This window comes from Bubalus bubalis, chromosome 13 (genome assembly GCF_019923935.1).
Source record: "Bubalus bubalis isolate 160015118507 breed Murrah chromosome 13, NDDB_SH_1, whole genome shotgun sequence".
Taxonomy (NCBI): Eukaryota; Metazoa; Chordata; class Mammalia; order Artiodactyla; family Bovidae; genus Bubalus; species Bubalus bubalis.
This window is the reverse complement of record NC_059169.1, coordinates 63841791-63864492: the sequence shown is the minus strand read 5'-3', so window position 1 is coordinate 63864492 and position 22702 is coordinate 63841791. Positions and strand designations below refer to the sequence as shown.

Genomic DNA, 22702 nt, shown 5'->3' with positions numbered 1-22702 from the left:
TTCTACACTTTGACTGTTGTGAATAATTCTACTATGAACATGGATATGCAATATATTTCTTTGAAATCTTGCTATTAATTGTGGATATATAACCAGTAGTGAAACTGCTAGATCATACAGTAAGTCTCTCTTTAATTTTTTGAGGAACCTCTATATTGTTTTCCAGAGAGGCTGCACCATTTTATATTCTCATAGTACTCTCAAGGATTCCAGTTTTGCCAACATTGCTATTTTCTGTTTGTTTGTTTGACTATATCCAACCTAGTGGGTATGGAGTGGCACTTCACTGTGGTTTTGTTTTGCATTTGCATAACGATTAGTGATGTTTAGACTCTTTCCCTGTTCTTCTTGACCATTTAGATATCATTTTTCAGAGTCTTCATTATCCCTCTGAAAGGGCAATGTGCTGAGATACACGCAGCACACTGATGGACACAACTAGGATTAGTGTTCAGGTATAATAAATAAGAAAAATGCTGGCTCGCTTTTGCTTCATTTCCAAGTAGGATTGACCAAAAGGTGATTACACACAAGTTAGATTTGTATTGAAGATTTAGAATATTTGAGGGATAAACACTGCTATAAGCTTCTTGGGGGAGGCCATGGAGTCTTTTTCAATCTATGCTTGTTAACCCTCAAAAAAAGAACTATAACATTTTGTTCTGGATAATTTTCAGATTGACCTAGAAGCAAGAGTTTTAGCAGATGAGTTCTTAAGGATGCCCCCAGGTTTTTGGTTCTTTGCCCACTTTGGGTTTGATCATTCAATAGTACATAGTAGAAGACTCAGTCCAGAAATACTTAATGATATGTGAGAGGTAACAACACTACAATATCCATGCCAAATTCTCCCTTGATGAATAAATTCACATAAAGCAAACTCTATGCTGGCTGATTCAGGAAATGGAGGAGGAAGGAGGTTGAGGAGAAGGCGGCGGGGGGAAGGGAGAGTAGTATCGGTGGTGACCTGCTTCACTACACAAAATAAATTCACTTGGAGTGTCTGATCATGGAAAGACAATAATGAGAATAATAAAGCTGAAATGGATTTGTTTGGTACATAGAAAGATATGAAGACTAAGGTTCACCAGGTGTGGGTATAAACATTACAAAATGAAATCATACCCTTTCACTCAATTAAATTCAAATTAAAAATAGTACTGCATGTATTTGGCAAAACAAAATGCTCTTCTTTGACATAAATGGGAAACAATAATTTAGATATACTATACTGAGATCAAACGGCTATAAATAGACTCATTATCAATATGTTTAAAACATTTAAAAATGAGTCCTAAACATCTAACTAAAATGGTTAGGTACTTAGCTTGAGTAATACCCACTTCAAGAAACTGAAGCATGCAGTATGTTTTGAATAATTGTTAATTTATGCTAAGGTAACAACTGTGTAATATAACTGAAATCTATGTTAATTGAAGATAAGGAAGTCTCTTCCAGCTATTCCTATTACAAACAGCAGGCTGCAATTTTCACCCTTCTTCCTTGTGTAAAATATGACTTTAGATGCTTGTAAAAGCATTTGCTGTTAATTTCTGAAAATCAATAATTAGCGCTTCTCAGCACCACACAATAAAAATAACACAAAGAGAGAAGAAAAGCATACCTCACATAAATGACATACATCTCACTTTGACTAAGTGCATTATTTATGCTTTTCTATGCACAATTGATGACTATGGACTAGCTAAGGACTGCAGTAATTAGAAAGAGAAAAGATAAAACTAAAAGATTTATTCACCAATCAAAATTAAATGTGTATCATTAATTTTCTTGATACTAATTTCTATATAGAAACTGTATTCTTGAATTATCTCAATGCATGCCTTATTGCTACAGATGAGAAGCACAACAACAGATACATTTGAACCTATACTCTTACCAGATTTAGGGATCATAATATTCTTGTTGTTCCCAAAATGATTCTTTAAAAGTAAAAAAGACCCAATGTGTATTTCTACTCCAACAATTTAAAATGTATGGCTTTTCTTTCTATGTTAATTTGGCTTTTGAGTTTGTTAAGATTTTCAGCTCGTAAAATTTCTAGTAATTATAGGGGGGGAATGAAAATGGTTTTAAGAAATATTTATCTGCCCTTTTGTTGATCATTTGTTATCATGCCTCAGAATAGTCGCCTAGGAGAAGAACCCTGAACATCCCCCATCTGAAGACAATTAGGCAGCACGGCACCAGTAAACACACAATATTGTTCTACAACCCACTCAAGCGATCCAGGAGGGGTGGGTGTTAATATCCCTTGTCAGATCAAAGAGAGAAGTCAGAAATGAGGGAAGGTAAAGACTAGGAATAACAGATTCTCAGAAAGAATAGGCAATTATTATAGAGGCCATCAACGTTGTCACGATAAATACCTTCATTTACATGATCAAGATGAAAAGTGGGTTCATTTTTTTTTTTTTCCTTATAAATTTTATGAGTTCCTTTTCTAGGAAAGTCAGCATTGCAGCTGTTTTGGTTAAAGACACATTTGTCTTGCTGGTTCCTGACAGCCCTATCATGTCAGTTCTCTGCAGTAGCAAGGAATGTTTCAGCAAGAAAATAAAGTGAAAACTGAAGAGATCTATTCTACTTCCTATGGGCATATTTTCACCATAGCAGATCCAAAGGAATGCTTTGTTATCCCTGTCAGATTGAAGAAAGAAAGAAATGAAGAATATATAGTCTAAGAAATACTGGTAACAGAAAATTAGACTAAAATAACCACATTTTTATGACTACTGGTAATATCAAAATGTATAAATAAATGCTGCATGGTCCATATGTTCTAATAATTTGCCAGCAAAACAAGCCTTTTATGGTAGACTTCTGTGTATATCTCTTTCACAGTCAAAGAGAAGTCATTTAAATCATTTTTCAGTTTGGCAGTGTTGACTACAGATATCATGATACAGAGAAATAAATTATTAAAACAGAAGTTCTTCCACGATACTTCATTTACTTATGTTTGGGGGTAGGAGTAATCAATGTCCAGTAGTGCTTCACGGTTTACAAAGTATTTTCACATATCTTTTCACATACAATCCTCAAGTACAGTCCTATGAGTGAGATATCATTTCAATTATATTTTAGGTGGTTAAATAAAAGTACATTAAAGTGACTCCCTTATGTCACTCAAATAATGATGCTGGGGCTGTGATATAATCTGTTATCTGATGTCCACCTTTCCATCATCTTCCATTGACTGCTAGGGATCAAACAATCATACTCTGAGGCAGACAGGCTTGACTAATTATACTCCTGATTATAACAGAGATAATTTTAAGAAACAATTTTAGAATATTTTTCACTCATAAGAGTAAAGGACAAACGAGAAAAAAAAATGGCTGATAAAGATTTCTTAAAGTTACCTTAACATTTTCTCTACAGTTACTGAAGTTTTACTGAGTTAAAAGTTTTAATAAATTTAAAAGCATAAACAAATAGAAAATCTTACAGTTTAAATTAAAATGGAAATGCCCATTAAAAAGCCTTTTACTTTTTAAAGAATCATTTTGGGAGTAAGAAGAATATCATGTCGAAAAATAAGTAAGGGACCTCCCTGGTCGGCTAGCGATTAAGACTCAATGCTTCCAATGCAGGCGGCACGGGTTCAGTCCCTGGTCTGGCAACGAGGATCACACATGCTGCAGTGGCACAGCAAACAAACAAAACAAAACCCTAAGTAAATATTCTGTTATTTTAAAGAATTTTTTTTTTCAAAATAAACTTGCTTGAGCCCTCTTCCTGGATGTTCTGAGATACCCTTGGGATGCAGGCAAAGAGGATGGAGAGTGGATGGAGCTAGGAGACAGTGGAAGGCAGGGAAGTCTGGCGTGCCTCAGTCCACGGGGTCGCAAGGAGTCGGACATGACTTAGCAACTGAACAGCAGCACAGTGCTTCCTACACTGTAATGCCTCAGGTCACCAGGGGATTTCCTAACATTCTGATTTACTAGGCTGTGTGGGGGCATTGCTGAGAGCAGAGTATGAGGTTCTATCAAGTTCCCAGGTGATGCTCATACTGATACTGTTGGTCTATGGACCATATTCGAGTAGTAAGGAGTTAGAAAACCATGGGACCAGATATAAACCAGAACAGCCTGTTTCTCATGTAGGTCATAGGATTAAGTTTCTCGGCCATCATTTGGGGAGTAAAAACATAAAGCAAATCACATAATTTTATTAACATGAAAAAATATATATGAAAAACACTCATTATCATGCTTGAAAAATACTGCTTAAACAGTCAGATGAGCTCATCTACAAAAAAAAAAGTGTCTAGAAGACTATGATAAAAGCTCAGGCTTAAGACAATTTAAATAATACCTAATATCCCCCAGATCTAGTGTTTACATGTTATGAAGAGCTTGGTACCAAAACTGTTCTGTCATGTTTCTGCCCAGAGGCTGTCATGATAAAGTTTATTATCAATTACTGCTTTACAAGTATAAAATAAGTTAAGCTGTCATATTTTTCTCAGCCAGAGATCCTAAGCTGTCAAAGAATGTCAATTTTAAATCTGACATAGAGAAGAAAATTATCTGTTATTCTGACCTCTAATTTCTTGACATTTTAATGCTATAATTGCTGTGGTTAGTGCTGCTTCATGATTTCACCTGTCAAGGAAGAATGAATCAATAATCTTAAGACATTTTTCGAATTTTAGCCCTAACTTCAAAGTTCTAGGTAGACTGTAGATGTATATATATGTGTGTGTGTGTGTGTGTGTGTGTGTGTGTATCTTTTCTAGTCTCTTTTACAAAAGGGACATATGTGGATTTTTGTATATTAAATTTCTCCTTTAAATCAGCATTTGTTAAGGCATTAAAAATTATCTTCTTTAGGCTAGTTGGAGCTTAGTGTAAGATAACTGCCACTTTCTTTTGGTTTTATCTTTGTGAAATACAGTGATTTCATATTTAAAAATACTGAAATGAACTTTGGGGCTTCCCTGGTGGCTCAGACAGTAAAGCATCTGCCTGCAATGTGGGAGACCCAGGTTTGATCCCTGTGTCAGGAAGATCCCCTGGAGAAGGAAATGGCAACCCACTACAGTACTCTTGCCTGGAAAATTCCATGGATGGAGGAGCCTGGTGGGCTACAGTCCATGGGGTCACAAAGAGTTGGACATGACTGAGCGACTTCATTTCACTTTTCACTTCACTTCAACATAAACTTTATCAAATAAAAGGAATGCACTGAACTCAATAAAAGGCTCAACGTTTTGAACACTACTTTTCCCAAAAGCCTCTGTCTGATCATTTAGGTATAAAGCAACTCTCTCAAATCACAGCATCACAGAGCAGACCTCTTGGAACTCGATGTTGATGTTCTGATGGAAGGCAGCGTGCCTTGCAGACAGCCTCCTCACTGCATAGGGGCAAAAATGACCACCAAATAATGACGATACTATACTCTGTTCCACTTATCCACAGGGTTCTTTCTTGTGACAATAGACGCTAGATGCTTTTATGCTGGCAAACATATGTTTGGTATTATCCCTTCTTTATGGACAAAGCAATGGAAGTGGAAGAACACTAAATGACTTGGCCACATTAGAAAGCTCACAGGATTCAGGCAGGTTCTCATCTTTGTAGTTTCTTAAATATTAATACAGAATTTATTTTGTGGAAATATGTTAGTTGTGAAGTAAAGGAGGTGAGCATGGGGAATGTGGAGGGGGCAATTAACTCCTATTCCTTGCAAGGTCATTTCATCTGTCATATCTGCAACGTCCTAAGTGCTTCCCTAGTGGTCTTAAAGAGATAAAGCTATCTTGAGTTGACACAGGGCCTCTGGGTAGGACGGGCTTCCCAGGTGGCTCAGTGAGTAAATAATCTGCCTGCCAATGCTGGAGACATAGGAAACATGGGTTCGATCCCTGAGTCAGGAGGATCCCCTGAAGGAGAGCATGGCAAACCACTCCAGTAATCTTGTCTGGAAAATCCCATAGGCAGAGAAGCCTGGTGGGCTACAGTCCATGGGGTCTCAAAAGAGTTGGACATGACTTAGCATCTAAACCACAAAACACTGGGTGGGTCAGGGCCGGTGCTCTGCTAGTGTGTGTGTGAGCCCGTGCTGCCTGGCGGAAGTAAGGTAACAGTGTTCCAAGTACATGCTCTCTCACCTAGTATTTTGAGAACTGACAGAAGAGTTTTTCGGTGAGAGAGGTGGGCGAGGGGCTTAGGTAGGGAGGACATACATGGCACTGAGTGACTCTGGGAGCTTCTCTAATGGAACCTCAGTGTTCAGCAACTATGCCCTCAGACTGGGAAAGCTGGAACCCCTTCCCAACCATATTTTTTAATTTTTTAAATTACTCTCTTTCATGTAAAGTTTCATGGAGATTTTCTACAGTTTGACAATTCTATACAGTTTTTTTTTTTTTTTTACTGTCCAAAGCAATGGAGTGTTACCTTGTAGTAGCAGGTATTTTTATAGAATTCAAGTAATAAACACTATATCCACATTTAAAAAGTCTCAATCCTAATTCCATTTCCTTTTTTTTTATTTTTCTCTTTTTTTAAATTTTATTTTATTTTTAAACTTTACAATATTGTATTGGTTTTGCCAAATATTGAAATGAATCCGCCACAGGTATACATGTGCTCCCCATCCTGAATTCTTATTTATCTCTTTGTTCTCATTTAAATATGCTCAGTCACTCAGTTGTGTCTGACTCTTTTCGACCTAGACTGGGGCCTGCTAGGCTCCTCTGTCTGTGGGATTTTCCCAGTGAGAATACTGGAGAGGTTTGCCATTTCCTTCTTCAATTTAAGTTGGAAAGATCTGCTATTTTCAGTCAATTTTAATGCTGCTATGTTCTTTCATTATGCACAATATGCTTAAAATATTTTTATTTTGCTGAAGATGATCAACTTGCAACTTAAGGACAGCACATTATAATGGGTGGAAATGTACACTAAGATATTCAGGAGCAAAAATGTTTATGATATTTAAAAGTCAATAAACAATCTGGAGTTGGTCTTGCCATAAAAGGATAAGCTACTGTAATTCTTTTCTCTTTTTTTCTGATTCTAAAGGTACTGGTTCTGAAAAGAGAATATAGTGGTAAGGCATTTATAACACTGAGTATATGTTAAGGGTACATTGTTAAGAGAATAATTAAGCTCAGAATTAGAATTCCCAGTTGTGAACAAACTAATCAGATTATTTTGTAGACAAAATCCCTTATTTCACCTACAAATGTTCAAGTATCTGGCTCTTTTCTCACTCATCCCTTCTCTGTCCTATCTCCTTCTTCCAGCTTCAGGCAATAATTCCATTTCCTTGTGCATACAACATGGTAGAACACTACACCTAATAATATGCTTGCAACGTGTTCTCCAAATATTTAGCCCCAAGGGCTCAATGATCAAGGAGCATGAGGCTCTTCCCTTCCCTTTCCTCTCCTCTTCTCTGCTTGAAGCCATACAAATAGAGTCATTTTGTCTTTATAGAAGTCTGTAAGAAATAACTTTATGGATGCAAATTTTTCTTTTAGAGCTTTACTTCCCAAATCTATGAGTTTTCCACCTCTAAAATTAAAAAATAAAAAAATAAAAAAGCATCCTAGTGACTGGAAATGTAGAAATGATTGCTTGTTTTGCATAGAGCAGATGGCAGATATCTGGTAGAATGGAAGACTGAGATACAGCTTCCTTGAAGCAAGACTCATCTAGCAGCTGTTGCATCTTCACTCTTTTCACCTATCTGAAATAATTTTGTGCAACGTGCAAGTGATTTAAATAATATATTTTATGAATATTTTCATAAAATATACTTATACACGAACTATAGCATATAATTCCCAACTGTTAGCTATAAAATTTCAGGGTGAGAATGTGCAGGAATAACATACTATAATCTCATCTATTTTACTGATGCATTTTGAGTATTCCGTCTAGCAGGCTGTAGTTCTGCTTTTATTAAAAAAAATAGGTACTGGCAGGTTATTTTAATGTGAACTATTCATATTTAAATATTCAATGCTGCTGCTGCTGCTGCTAAGTCGCATCAGTCGTGTCCGACTCTGTGCGACCCCATAGACTGCAGCCCACCAGGCTCCCCCGTCCCTGGGATTCTCCAGGCAAGAACACTGGAGTGGGTTGCCATTGCCTTCTCCAATGCATGCAAGTGAAAAGTCAAAGTGAAGTCGCTCAGTCGTGTCCGACTCTTAGCGACCCCATGGACTGCAGAGGTTTCATTAATTTATAACGCATAAGGCATTAAGCATTTCAATGAAGATGCTGAAATAAAACAAATAAAAGAGGGATACTAAAGTGCACTGTATATGTCTGCATTTCAGAAAGGAACTACATGGTAGCCTCATTACTTGTTTTTGACATACAACACTCACTTTTCCACATTTGTCAAGAACTTGAAATCTATGTTTTATAAAATTTACATTGGAAGGAGATTTATGTAGAAGGAGATGGAGAGCCAAGTTTGTGTTGAAGGGATGGCAGAAATTTTCAGAATCATATCCAACTGATTACCTACCTCCCTCAGCACAGGGTCAGTGATACTGTCCAGGTTCACAGAGCCCTCATAGGTTAGGTAGTGAAAAACATTCAGAGCCCGCACTGCTTCCGGTCCTCTCTGCTTGTATCCAAATACAAGGTCAATCCACTGATGGAGTTGGCAAGAAACAAATTCACTTTCCAGGGCCTGAATCAGTCAGGAAAGAGATAAACAGACCATGAAAATTTAGTAAATCTCCATTCTTAGCTTGAATTATTCTATATAAATAAGTAGAATTCATTCTTTGCCCTCCTGTATTTCACCTCTATGTGTCAGACCTATTCTTAGAAATGACAAAGTACAACCTCTAATAAAACACAGACCTAAAAGAAAATTTTCTTTTTAATTATTAAACGTACTCTTGACTTAACTGAATATGTGATATAAATTTTAACATTAAATAGATTTCTTTAAAAAGACACATTCATGTTTAAAAGGAATTTGAATTGCCTGTTTTAGTGCCATGCATAATTATTTCATTTTTAATTTTTAAACATTAGTTTCAAAGTAAACAATTTCATTAGAAACTTTGATTTATATTTACTTTCCTGCCCAAAGTCTTCAAATTTACGTCTACATTACTAAAAGGGAATGACCTGATATGAGTTAACTCTGCTATTATACTGTTTAGGAACCGCTGGGTAATTTGGGGTATTTGCTAGCCAGTGGGAAATGAATGCAAATTACTGAGAGTTAGGGACTATAAGAAACTTCCAGAAAGAGTCAGGAAAAAAAAAAAGAGGCCTTTTCATTTCCTGAGAGCCATCTAAGCGTCACAGAGGTGCCCTGGCAGGTAGGCATGCAGCCCTGTCGCAGCCGTGTAGAGCAGTGGCCATCACAGTGCGGCTCACCATGCCTCTCGCCTCCCACCCTCACTCACTGTCAGCTTCGTACTGATTTGAAGGGCACACCGATTTCAGCAACATGAGGAAAAAGCTGTAGCACTACCTTCTTAAATTTCAACTATGCAAAGCCACAGAAAACAATTTTTGCAATTACAGCTGTAACTAAATATGTGAATGAAGTCATTCTTTGGCTGCATGCCCCCTGATTTCGAAGGCATTGAAACCAGCTTGGAATTCAATTAATAAATGGTTTCTTAAATTAGCCCTTTGATAATTATATTTCATGTTTTTAATCTAAAAAATATCTGAATGATACTTTTCAACTTTTCCTGTGATCACATTTTTAAGAAATAGTTTTATTTATTTATTTACTTATTTTTGGCTGTGCTGGGTCTTTGTTGCTGCGTAGCCTTTTCTCCAGTTGCGGTGAGGGGGTGCTACTCTCTAGTTATGATGAGTGGACTTCTCATTGTGGTGGCTTCTCTTGTTGCCAAGCATGGGCTCTAGGGCGTGTGGGCTTCAGCAGTTCCGGCTCCCAGGCTCTAGAGCACAGGTTCAGGAGTTGCGGTGCACGGGCTTAGTTGCTCTGAGGCATCTGGGATCGTCTTGGATCAGGGATCGAACCTGTGTCTCCTGCATTGGCAGGTGGATCCTTGATCACATTTAACTAGTAACTTATTCCCATCAAACTCCCTTTTTATTTATTTCAAAAATTTTGGTATTTTGTTTACACCAGTGATTATGAATGTTTCTCATTCAGAAATATAAACAGATATTTTAAAAGGATAGCTTTCATACTAAAACTAAACTGAATTTCTATTCTCTGTATCTCACTGGACAAAATAGTTCGGACTAGAGAACAAGAAAAGGGATGAAAATACAAAAGATACATTGGTTAAAATCCCATAATGATTATGTCTATCATATTGGTTTGGTCAATTTGTATAAATGAGAAGACAGTAATTATTCAGTGCATGTGCAATAAATGAAAGGAAGAAAAAAAGACAATAAATGGAAGTTCATTATAGAGTAGCTATTGCACAAATCTGTTCACTGGAAGTCAAACAGTAGTGAAATTCTTTAAAGGAAGATCTTACCAACATAATTACATAATTAGCTCAGCAGTGACCATTTCAAATCAGTCTTGTAGAGACTACTAGACATATTTGGAAGAAAGGGTCAATGAAATTTACTGCATTTGAATAAAAAAATTATTGAACTAAATGCCTAATGCAACTATGAGGGGTGAAAGCAATGATCACTGTTCCCTAATTTGAGTTTTAAAACATTTATTTAGCATCTCCAACTGCTTCTTTCATTTTCCTGTGCCATGGGCAATGCTATAAAGTGTTTAATGTTTCTCCTTTTGTTTGCATGTGTCTTTATAAAACATTACACATGTAATTTTTTTTTTTTACATTTTTTTTACACACAAACATTTTTTTGGTGTGTATTTTTGACTCACAAAAATGGAGTGGGGTTACAGATTTCATTGTTTCTTACTTTCTTCACTTAGCCTTGTTTTTTAGGATCTAGCTGTGTGGCTAGGCATAGCGAATCCACTGCTTTCAGGGGCTGCTCAGAACTTCCCCAGCAGTGAGCACAAGACTGCCTCCAATGTGCCGTGACACAATGCTCTGTGACGAACGTCCACTCCTGCATCCCTGTCTGACTCTTTATGAGAATTTCTTTGGGACTCATAACCTGGAGTAGGACTGATACATCCCTGCGCTAGATGTGCTAAACTGAGTCTGAGTCATTAGTTAGATTGGCTGTTTCTGTCTCCACTCCCTCAAGCAGTGCATGAAGGTGTGTCTACATGGCCACATCCCCACTGACAACTGGGATTGTCCAGGCGCTTAATATTAGCCTGTGTTACAGATTCAAAACAGTATCTCACTGCTGTTACAATTTGTTTTCCTCTGATTACTGAGGGGTTTGACATGTTTTTAATATGCTGTTGGCCATTTGGGTTTCCTCTTCAGTACATTTTCTGTTCATGCTTTTTGCCCATTCTTTTATGAAAGTTCCTGTCTTTACATTTTTTTTTTTTCCAGAAATTCTTTATATATTTCAGGTAGTAGTTTGTTGGCATCAAATTTTGCAATGCATTCTCCCAAAGGTCACGTCCATTAACTTTATCCATGTTGTTCTTTGTTGAATAGAAATTCTTAATTTGGAAACAACAAACCTTTTTTCTTTATGTTTATGATCTTGGGATTTTGTTTTAAAGTAACTAAAATAACTTTCTATATTCTGATGTGTCAGCTGTGTTATATTTATGGTTTTACTTTTCATATGCAGGCATGCATGCTAAGTTGCTTCAGTCATGTCCAACTCTGCAACCCTATGGACTGCAGCCTACCAGGCTCCTCTGTACATGAAATTCTCCAGGCAAGAATATTGGAGTGGGTAGACGTGTCCCCCTTCAGGGGAATCTTCTCAACCCAGGGACTGAACCTGTGTCTCTTACATCTACCTGAGTTGGTAGGTGGGTTCTTTACCATTAGAGTCGCCTGGGAAGCCCTACTTTTCACACACTGGCCTTTAATCTATCTAGAGTTCAATTTCACTATATGTGGCATTAGATCAGTTCAGTTCAGTTGCTCAGTGGTGTCCAACTCTTTGCAACCCCGTAGACTGAAGAATGCCAAGCTTCCCTGTCCATCACCAACTCCCGGAGCTTGCTCAAACTCATGTCCATTGAGTCGGTGATGTCATCCAACCATCTCATCCTTTGTTGTCCCCTTCTCCTCCTTCCTTCAATCTTTCCCAGCATCAGGGTCTTTTCCAACAAGTCAGTTCTTTGCATCTGGGGGCCAAAGTATTGGAGTTTCAGCCTCAGCATCAGTCCTTCCAATGAATATTCAGGACTGATTTCCTTTAGGATGGACTGGTTGTATCTCCTTGCAGTCCAAGGAACTCTCAAGAGTCTTCTCCAACATCACAGTTCAAAAGCATCAATTCTTTGGCACTCAGCTTTCTTTACAGTCCAACTCTCACATCCATACATGAAAAAACCATAAAACTGGAAAACTGGAAAAACCATAGCTTTAGACTAGACAGACTTTGTTGGCAAAGTAATGTCTCTGCTTTTTAATATGCTGTAGAGATCCAGTATAATTTTTGTTACTATAGTAAGTCAGTTTTTCCAATACCATCTATTAAACAAACACACTTTTCTTAAGCAATGTGCACTGTCATCTTTAATGCTTGTATATTTGAAACAAAGATATAAAACTTCTGTTGTTTACAGTTAATATAATATTCTTCCTAATAGAAAAAGCAATACAACCCTTCTTCCCTTTTGCTTCTTCCCTCTTCTATCATCTACCCACCTATGTTCCTACCCTGACATTTATCTGTCTAGACATGTGTGCGTCCCCAGCTCTTTGAACCTTTTAGTTCTACTGTTATCTTAATTTATCTTTATGTCTTAGATATCTTATTATCTGGTAGATTCATTCTTTTAAGAGCCAGCTAAGCTATTTGTGGACCTTTATTCCTCCCTGTGGGCTTTACTGGTGGCTCAGTGGTAAAGAATACACCTGCCAATGCAGGAGACCTGGGTTCAATCCCTGGTCGGGAAGATCCCCTGAAGAAGGAAATGGTGATCCACTCCAGTATTCTTGCCTGGGAAACCCCATGGACAGAAGGAGCCTGGAGGGCTACTTCCATGGAGCAATAAAAGAGTCAGACATGACTTAGTGACTAAGCAACAACAATTCTTTCTTGTAACTTTCACAATAAGTGTATAGATACATCAAAATAATTTTGATTCGGATTATGATAAATTTATAGGTTGATCTGAGAAAATAGATATTAGGTTTTCCCATCCATGGTCTCAGAATGTCTCTTTATTTAAACAGATCATTTTCTAAGTACTTTGTTACATACAGAAGTTAGTCTTTTCTCTATAAAGTGTGGTGTCCCAAGGACAAAAAAACAGAAAACAAAAAACAAAAAACAAAAAAACCAAGGAGGGCCTTGGAATGTAGGAATGGAAAAAACCAGACCCTATCATCCTTCCCTCCCCATGTTGTTAACTATTAATGAATTTCAAGTACTCCTGAGCAGTATAACCTGTCTTCCCTCCTATCCCATCAGTTCAGTTCAGTTCAGTTCAGTCGCTCAGTTGTGTCCAACTCTTTGTGACCCCATGAACCGCAGCATGCCAGGCCTCCCTGTCCATCACCCTATGCCATAGGGAGAAGGTATTTGCCTTAGTCTTCCCCCACCCAGTATACGTGCCTCATACAATCAACACATGATCCTCAAGACCCCTATCCTGCTCCCTTGTACCCTGGCTCTAAAAATGGACTAAGGACACCTGTTCAACGTTGGCTCTCCCTTGAGCTAGCTGGCTGTTCTAATAGCATCTCCCACTTTAATAAACTTTATTCCCTCTCATTCTGTTTCGTGTCTGGAAATTCTTTTCCAACCCGCGCATGGACCACGACATAAAGGACATGGGTAACCCTGGTTAAGTTAATTCCCAGGAAGTTCGTAAATTTTGATACAAGTGTAATATTTTAAAAATTATATTTTAAACTCAGTTATAGATGACGTAGTAAAATGATATTGATGTCTATAAGTTGATCATGTTCCTGGTGACTCTTACTAGTTAATATCTTTATTTTTTCTTATAGAATTGTTTTCAACTTTGAGGACTATATTAAACAGTGGTGACATGGGATATCACTGTCTTTTCTCTGATCTTAAAAGGGTCAACGCAAAAAAAAAAAGGGTCAATGCACACACACACATTTAATATAGATTTAGAATTACTGGGTTTTAGATTATTATTACTTAGAGTGATATTATTACCCATAGTTTTCATACTTATATCCATACATGAATCAGCCCTATTAATTTTTTCCTTTCCTTCCCTTTAACTACTTTGGAATCAAGATCACAGTAGTCTCATAAAATGAGCTGAATGGCTTGTTATGTTTCCTAGAATTGTTAGGGGAAGAACACTGACTGAAACCGCCCACCCTGGCCAGGCCCTTTAGTAACCATTCGCATGAGGTGTTTTATGACAGGAGATCCTGGTAAGGAATACGGAACTAATAAGCCACCACCAACCAGAAGAGTTCCGGAAAGGTCAAAAGGAGACACCGCGAGTCCGTCCACTTCCCAGAATCCCTCTCGCTAGCACCCATCTTGGCTGAAAAATGTGTGAGCCACCAGGAAAGACTCTGATCTAGAATGATTGGCCAAAGACCACGCGGAAACTAATCCCATCACCATAAAACCCGAGACTGCGAGCCACGCGGCAGAGCAGTTCTTCTGGGTTCCCTTATCCTACTGCTCTCCACCCAGGTGCCCTTTCCCAATAAAATCTCTTGCTTTGTCAGCACATGTGTCTCCTCGGACAATTCATTTCCGAGTGTTAGACAAGAGCCCAGTTTCCGGCCCTTAAAGGGGTCCCCCTTTCCTGCAACAGAATAATCGGCCTAAGAAAGTTATTCTTTATCTCTTAAAAATTTGGTAGAATTCACCTATAAAATAATATGGCCTTGGATATTCTGGGGGCTGGAAAGATTTACCATTTAAATTGCTTTAAGGTTTGTAAGGTCTTCTGGTGCCAATTTTGACATGTGATATTTTTCCTTATATTTATCCATTTCATCTCAGTTTTCAAACTTACTAGCTCATGGCTCTCTACAAAAATCTTTAATTACATTAAAAAATTCTATGCCTGTACTTACTTACCCTATTCTATACATTAGATAGTTGAGTCAATTAATAAAGAAACAAGAAAAACTAATTTTGCCTCAGGTTTTTTTTGGGGGGGTTATAAAATTAAATGACAAAGGAATAATCAGGTAACAGATTAAACAGACGGTCTTACAGATTGTCTTGCTAATCACTGCAAGAAAAAGAAAAGAAAATCTAGTCAAAACACTTAAAAGCTAAGTCTGGTTCTAAATCAAATGCGTATGTAAGAACTGAATTTTAGATATCACATAATTAGAGCATAAAGACCTATCTAAAGTTGAAGCCTGACACTGAGATTAACTGAACTTTGAACAGTATTAATCTGTTACTAAATACATGCTATATCTACTTATTTGTTCTCTTTAGAACTCTGTTTTCATGCATGAACCTATTTTGGACTTTGAAACAAGATTTTATTGCAAACACAATTGAAAAACAGAAAGAAATACTTGATTACTAAGCTATTAGAGTTATAATGGTCTTAATAGCTTGTTTTACTCTCTGCTTGCATATCTAAAAGCAGAAGCAATTGCTTTAAGCCCAGATAAACCAATTCCCAATCCATAATTCTACCCTGGGGATCTGAGAGGAAGGAAATAAAGAGTGAAATTTGAACCAGAGAGGATATCTCTTAGATGAATAATAGTTACCTAATTCTAATTTCCATATTGTCCCGTGGATATTAGATTGCACAGAATTCTTTCTCTGGTAGGTTTAGGACAAAGCAGCTCAGAAACTTATGAAAAAGGAAACGAGGCTAGTGGAATTAACTGTGAGGAGGGAATGTTATTTTCTTCAGAATTCTTCTATTTAAGAATATCGAATTTCTATTTCTTCTTCTAGACTAGAAGAGGAACATTTCCAAGCCCTTTCTTGCATTGCCTCAAAAATCTGCTTCTGATGCTGGAAAATCTAACCAGATAAGAGTTGCATATATACTAGTGGACAATGACAAATTCATATTGCTACTTCTTCTGTAGTGTCTATGCTGGCTTCTCTTCATGATTAAATTGAAGTTATAGTAATGACATAGCAAAAGACTTATTTATTTTTTGGCTGCACCATGCAGCTTGCAGGATCTTAGTTTTGAAACCAGGGACTGTAATTATTTTAAATAAACATAACATCTGTTCAATTGCTAAATCATGTTCAGGTCTTTGAGACTCCATGGACTGCAGCATTCCAGGCTTCCCTGTCCATTGTCTCTCAGTTTGCTCAAATTCATGTCCATTGAGTCGGTGATGCTATCTAACAATCTCATCCTCTGCCGCCCCCTTCTCCTTTTGCCTTCAATCTTTCCTAGCATCAGGGTCTTTTCCCATGAGTTGGGTCTTTGCATCAGGTGACCAAAGTATTGGAACTTCAGCATCAGTCCTTCCAATGAATATTCAAGATTGATATCCTTTAGGATTGACTGGTTTGATCTCCATGCTGTCCAAGGGACTCTCAAGTCTTCTACACAATTTGAAAGCATCAATTCTTCAGCGTTCGGCCTTCTTTATGATTCAACTTTCACATCTGTAGATGACTACTGGAAAAACCATAGCTTTGACGATATGGACCTCTGTCGGCAAAGTGATGTCTCTGCTTTTTAATATGCTGCCTAGGTATGTCATACCTCTCCTTCCAAGGAGCAACTGTTTTTTAGTTTCATGGCTGCAGTCATCATCGGCAGTGATTTTGAAGCCCAAGAAAATAAACTTTGCCACTGTTTGCACTTTTCTTCCTTCCATTTGCCATGAAGTGATGAGTTTGTTTTAAATGTTTATTTTGGAGGCTTAAATTATTCTCTTACTTGATTGCTTTCTGGGTGTATAATGCACTGCATTATTTTCCATTCCTGCTAGCATCGTCCTAGCCTGAGCTCTCACTGCTCTCCACATGGGCTACTGTCAGCCTCTGACCTCCTCCTCCACTCCAGGTCCTGCACCCTGCTGGCGGAACAGATTTCTGAAACTATCAGCTCTTACTGTCATTCTTGATTTCAAATCTTCCAAGGCTCCTTCTAGCAAAACACATTCAGTGTAAACTTTACCTGACCCCTAAGACCTTTCAAACCTTGATCCCACCCTCTCCCACTATTTCTTTAGGCTTCTAGATATAAATCCTTGGCTCCAGCAGCATAATTTACAGCCCTGGGCACATAGCAGCTGGTATGACCTCTGAACCTCTGTTGATCCTTTCCCCTTAACATGAAAGCATTTCATCCTGCTGCTGCTTTTTCAAGTCCGAGACATCCTCACTCAAGTCCAATGTTTGTTTTCTAAGTTCTCCACCTCAGTCTATGAAGTCTTTTATGAATTTTTATGACACTTATCATGAGTACCCTCTTGTTTAATGTAGTAAATAATGTATACAAATTTACTTGTGAAAATCAATTTGCATATAAATTGTAAAGTGCTAGACAAAGGAATGGGGTTATTACTGATTAACACTTAATTGTTTCAAACAGGCCGCACGTACTACATCCTCAATTAGAATCAAAGCATTTGGAATGTAGAGACTGTATCTAATACTTCTATTCCATTTCCTATAGCTCCTAATCAGCATTAAATAATAAATATTTATCGGGTGATTATTTAAACTATGGGAAAGATGTGTTGGTCACCAAAAGAAGGAAGGAATGTCAGGAAGTGAGGGTGAGTGGGAAAGAAATTCATTCATTCATTCAACAAATACTGATTGATGATCTGCGATGTGCCAGACATTACTGCAGATCTTAGGATTAGAGCCAAAATCCTTGTCAGAGAGAGAGAGACTGACTAAGCCCAAGATTATTAGTGAGATGGAGTGTATGTTGAGAGGTGATAAATGTTAAGGGAAAAAGAAAGTCAAGAGATATGTATGGATGGGAAGCAGATTGCTGATTTAGAGCAGGTAGTCATAGAAAGTGTCCTTGAGTTTGTGACAATTAAGGACTACAAGGAGGAAGTGAACTGTAAGGGCATCTAAAGGAAGACGATCTCAAACAGGGGGATCATTCATTCATTCATCATTTATTCATTCCATATGGAGCACCTCTTATGTAACAGGAAGTGTCCCCAGGGAGACCTTAACAAACAAGGCAAGATCTCTGACCTCCAGCACATCCCACTGAAATGCAAATAATCAAAGTGAGCCAGGTCCCAACCTACAGCCCACCTACTGCATGCCAGGCGCCAGCCTTGAAGGATATACAGATGGATAAGTAAGGCATGTACTTAAAAACGATCACAGTTTGGTAGAAGATAAACATGTTGACTTGGGCTTTTCCTGATGCTCAAATTTCTGTTAAACCTGATAGGCACTAACCCTGCCCCCCCACCCCCGGCCCATTCTCCCCTTCCCCTCATCCTAGAAAAAAGCACCAAAATGCAGTGGCTCTCTCTTCGCTGCTCTAGCCATTATGACTCTGTACACCTGGCTCCCAACCTTTCTTTATCTGACTCTGTGAGACTAGAGAAATCTGAAGGAAAATGGCCACTGCAAGGAAGTCGCAGAGGGAAACTGTTGGCTCTAACTTAAAAATTCTCCAGAGCTGATCAGTTTCTTACTACCTTCACGGCTACTGCGCTGGCCCAAGTCACCATCCCCGCTCCCAGGACCTCCAACAGATGTGCCTGATGCTACCCTGTGCCTGAACAGTTCATTCCCAGAACTGCAGCCTGAGAGATCCTCTCAGAACACAGGTAAAATCTGACATCCACTTCCATATTTCTGATCCCTTTGCCTTGCACTACTTCTTTTTTTCCACAGTACTGATCACCTGCTAAAACACCAGGTACCTTACCTATTAATTTCTGTTTATGGTCCATCCCTCTTTGATCGAGAGTAAGCTCTATGAGGGCAGAGATCTCTCTCTGTTCATTGGTACTATACCCCAAACACGCAAAATAGCACCTGGAGCTCTCAGAAGTTACCTGCTGACTGAGCGCTGACTGAGCCTGTGTGTTTACTCGTGTGGGTTCCTAGCTAGAGGGTGACCTTCTGAATGGCCACTGGCTCTGCTGCTCACGCTTATGGCTCCAGAGCCCAGGGCAGTGTGAAGACTGGGGTAAATGAAGGGATCCCTAAATCAGGCTTTACTCTAGCTTGATTTAGAGTATGATTCATGAGCACATCTTCTCTGTGTTTTCCATCCTTGTTCAGAGCTGGTTCTCAACAAAGGTTACATGACCCGCAAACCCCCAGTTTTCAGAGATAAGGATGCTCTAAAGCTCTGAGGGATAAGGATACCCTATTCGTCCAGAGTGTCCTGGCTAACAGGTGGCAGGGCGGGCACTCACACACAATGTACCAATGTACCAATCACAATAGTGCTGATTTAGTCACTAAATCATGTCCGACTCTTTGGAACCCATGGACTGTAGGTTCTGCCAGTTTCCTCTGTTCATGGGGTTTCCCAGGCAAGAATACTGGAGTGGGTTACCATTCCTTTCTCCAGGGGATCTTTCTGACCCAGGGGTTGAGCCTGGGTGTTCTGCATTGCAGGCGGATTCTTAACTGACTGAGCCACTAGGGAAGCCCTATCTATCTTTTAAGACTGCCAGTAATTCTTATGTTACGCTATTTGCTAAACTTCATCTTTGAGCAAGGTACAATATACCCTAAATGCCGATTTTCACCTATTACAAAAGACACTTTATAAAGGATGTAATACATTCAAAGGAGAACGCCATGGCATTGCACTCTCGGCCTCAGTGCACCGCGCCTGCTCTGCACACAGCCAGGAACACACTGAGCGGAGGGCTGGGGAGATTAGCAGTGCACACCCATGGAAGCCCTTCTTCTAAAACAAATTTTAAGAAAGGGCAGATTATGATTGATGAACCCAGCATTAGGGTAATGTTATCAGAGATACTTTCTATTTCTGCCCTTTGTGAGGAGGTCAGATTATAATCATGTTAGAACTGAACACAGTGCTTTATTAATGTTTCATGAGTGCGTCAGTTGCAATCAGCCTAGCTTCATGTGGATAAATTAAACCGATTCTTGATGTATGAACTCAATGCACTGAGAATTTATTGAAATGCCTACTCAAAGTGTCTCTATCACTTTTCCAGGTTTGCTAATGAAACCAAATTTTGAATGTCACAGTTCTTCAGTGAAACACAAAGCTTGTCACCATATTTACAAAATACAAACAACTGCAATCAATTATAACTAAAAAAAATGGACTAAAAGAAACATCATTAAAAAATCCAAGTACTGCTTCATTTAAAAAAAAAATAAGGAAATGAAGCTGTCAGGATGTAAAGACTTCTACAAACACATCAAATGCTTTTTTAATTGTTGGCATAGAATAATGAAACATCATTTATAATCAATGATATCTCTTTTTACAACATTATTTTTGTCTACTTTGCCTTGAAGTTGTTAACGACAGCTTGATAGAAGAAGGAGGGAATGTTCCTTTGTATGGATGCAGAATACTAATCCACACGAGAGCTGAAGGCCTTTTGTGGTAATGTGAGTGTCATTTCTTTGGGCTATATGACATTTTCATTTTTTACCTTAGGCTCGTTACAAAGAACTCCTTCAAATCACTGAAGATAATCCCAGTCCAAGTTATAAATATACTAAAGTACGTTTTCTCTAAACCCATTTCATAAGTACTAAATCCTGTATGAGCTTCAGAGCCAGTATAAAGACAGAAACTTTTAATATTACAAAATAATATTAAAAAATGGATGTTGTATTCATAGAATTCATGGAAAACTCATGAAAATTTAAATATTTCTATATTTTATATTACCACCCAGGCTTTGTATATTATAGAAAGATTCATCAGGTAAATATTTCTTCAGCAAAAAAGAAGAGAGGTAGATAGCTGCTTACATTTTCCAGTTTTAACACAGATGACTATTTTGTCATAATATCAGTATGATCATTTCCCATCAGTATGATGGGAAAATGGACCAGAAGTTGGAGCAAAGGAAACTATGAACAGAATGCTGTGAAGGAAAACTTCAATTTAAAGAAAAGCAGTACAGGAGACCCTGAGACAGGAGAGCAGTTGTTAGACACACCAGCTACACTTGAAAGGTGTCTGGATAGCTCTGATGCATTAAGAATCTTCCCAGAGGCAGCAGCTTGGGTCTGGCCTTTGGCTCAATTCTGATACACCAAGAATGGTGGCTACAGACACAGAATCTTGCTGATGCGTGTGGTACCTTTCCCTTTCTAGCCTATAGAGTCCCTTCAAGGAAAACCCAGGTAAAGAAGACCCAGAGAATAACCTGTTCTCAAGCCTCCTATTGTGTGCTGGCTAGGCACTTCCTATAAAGGACTGATTCAACCTGGCACTGCCTCCTTATGCCTCACGGAACCAAGATGCAGGCAGTTTGACTTTCCCAAATAAGCAGAATTTTGTGTAAAATCTTTCATTCTATGTAGAATAGGTTTAGTTCACAAGCTTTACGATATTCATTGATGCTTAAAAGATACCAAGAATTGTTTTTAAATAGAGAAAAAATATGGTGCTTTGCTTCTTTCATTTCTTCAAGAAACCAAGTTGGAACTTGTCATGTGCTCAGTTGTATTTGCTTCTTTGTGATACTATGAACTGTAGCCATGCAGGCTCCTCTGTCCATGGAATTTTCCAGGCAAGAATACTGGAGTGGGTTGCCATTTCCTCCTCCAGGGGATCTTTCCAACCCAGCCACTGAACCCGAGCCTCTTTCATGTCCTGTGTTAGCAGGCAGATTCTTTACCACTGAGCCACCTGTGAACTGGAACTTATTACTTATAATAAAAACGTTTTATGCCATTTTCAGAAATGCATATGTATTTATTTCTCATATTTTAGTTATAAAACTTATTCTTTTGGAGAGAGAATGCAAACGTTTGAGAAACAGTTACTTCACCATATTATACACAATCCTTCTAGTTCCTAGTACACTGAACATGAAGGTTGATAATATGTTTACAGTGATATTATACAGATTTATTTTGAAGAAGCACTGTATTCTGAAAATAACAAGTGTTGAAGAGGATATGGAGGAACTAGAACAGTCAGTCATACATTGCTAGTAGGAATGCAAGATACACATTCACTTTGCAAACAGCTAACTTTGTAAAAAGCTAAACATAAATTTACCACATGACTCAGCAATTCTGAATTTTAAGTCTGAATTTTGCAATACGGAGTTCATGATCTGAGCCACAGTCAGGTCCTGCTCTTGTTTTGGTGACTGTATACAGCTTCTCCATCTTTGGCTGCAAAGAATATAATCAACCTGATTTCTGTATTGATCATCTGGTGATATCCATGTGTAGAGTCTTCTCTTGTGTTGTTGGAAGAGGGTGTTTCCTATGATCAGTGTGTTCTCTTGGCAAAACTCTATTAGCCTTTGCCCTGCTTCATTTTGTACTCCAAGGCCAAATTTGCCTGTTATTCCAGTTATCTCTTGACTTCCTACTTTTGCATTCCAGTCCCCTATAATGAAAATGACATCTTTTTTGGGTGTTAGTTCTATAAGGTCTTGTAGGTCTTCATAGCACTGTTCAACTTCAGCATTAGTGGTTGGGGCATAGAACTTAGATTACTGTGATATTTAATGGTTTGTCTTGGAAACAAACAGAGATCATTCTGTCATTTTTGAGACTGCACC

The 22702-nt window shown here is 38.2% G+C and overlaps 1 protein-coding gene across 9 annotated transcripts in view; it reads right to left on the bottom strand.

The window, feature by feature from the left end:
- The window catches only part of NBEA (neurobeachin), a 656478-nt gene that overhangs the window by 34809 nt on the left and 598967 nt on the right, over nucleotides 1–22702 (bottom strand). For all 9 annotated transcript variants that reach the window (XM_025263201.3, XM_044927359.2, XM_025263205.3 and 6 more), the window contains one exon: nucleotides 8521–8688. In XM_025263201.3, coding sequence (XP_025118986.2) covers nucleotides 8521–8688 — 168 coding nt within the window. The remainder of the gene's footprint in view (nucleotides 1–8520; nucleotides 8689–22702) is intronic.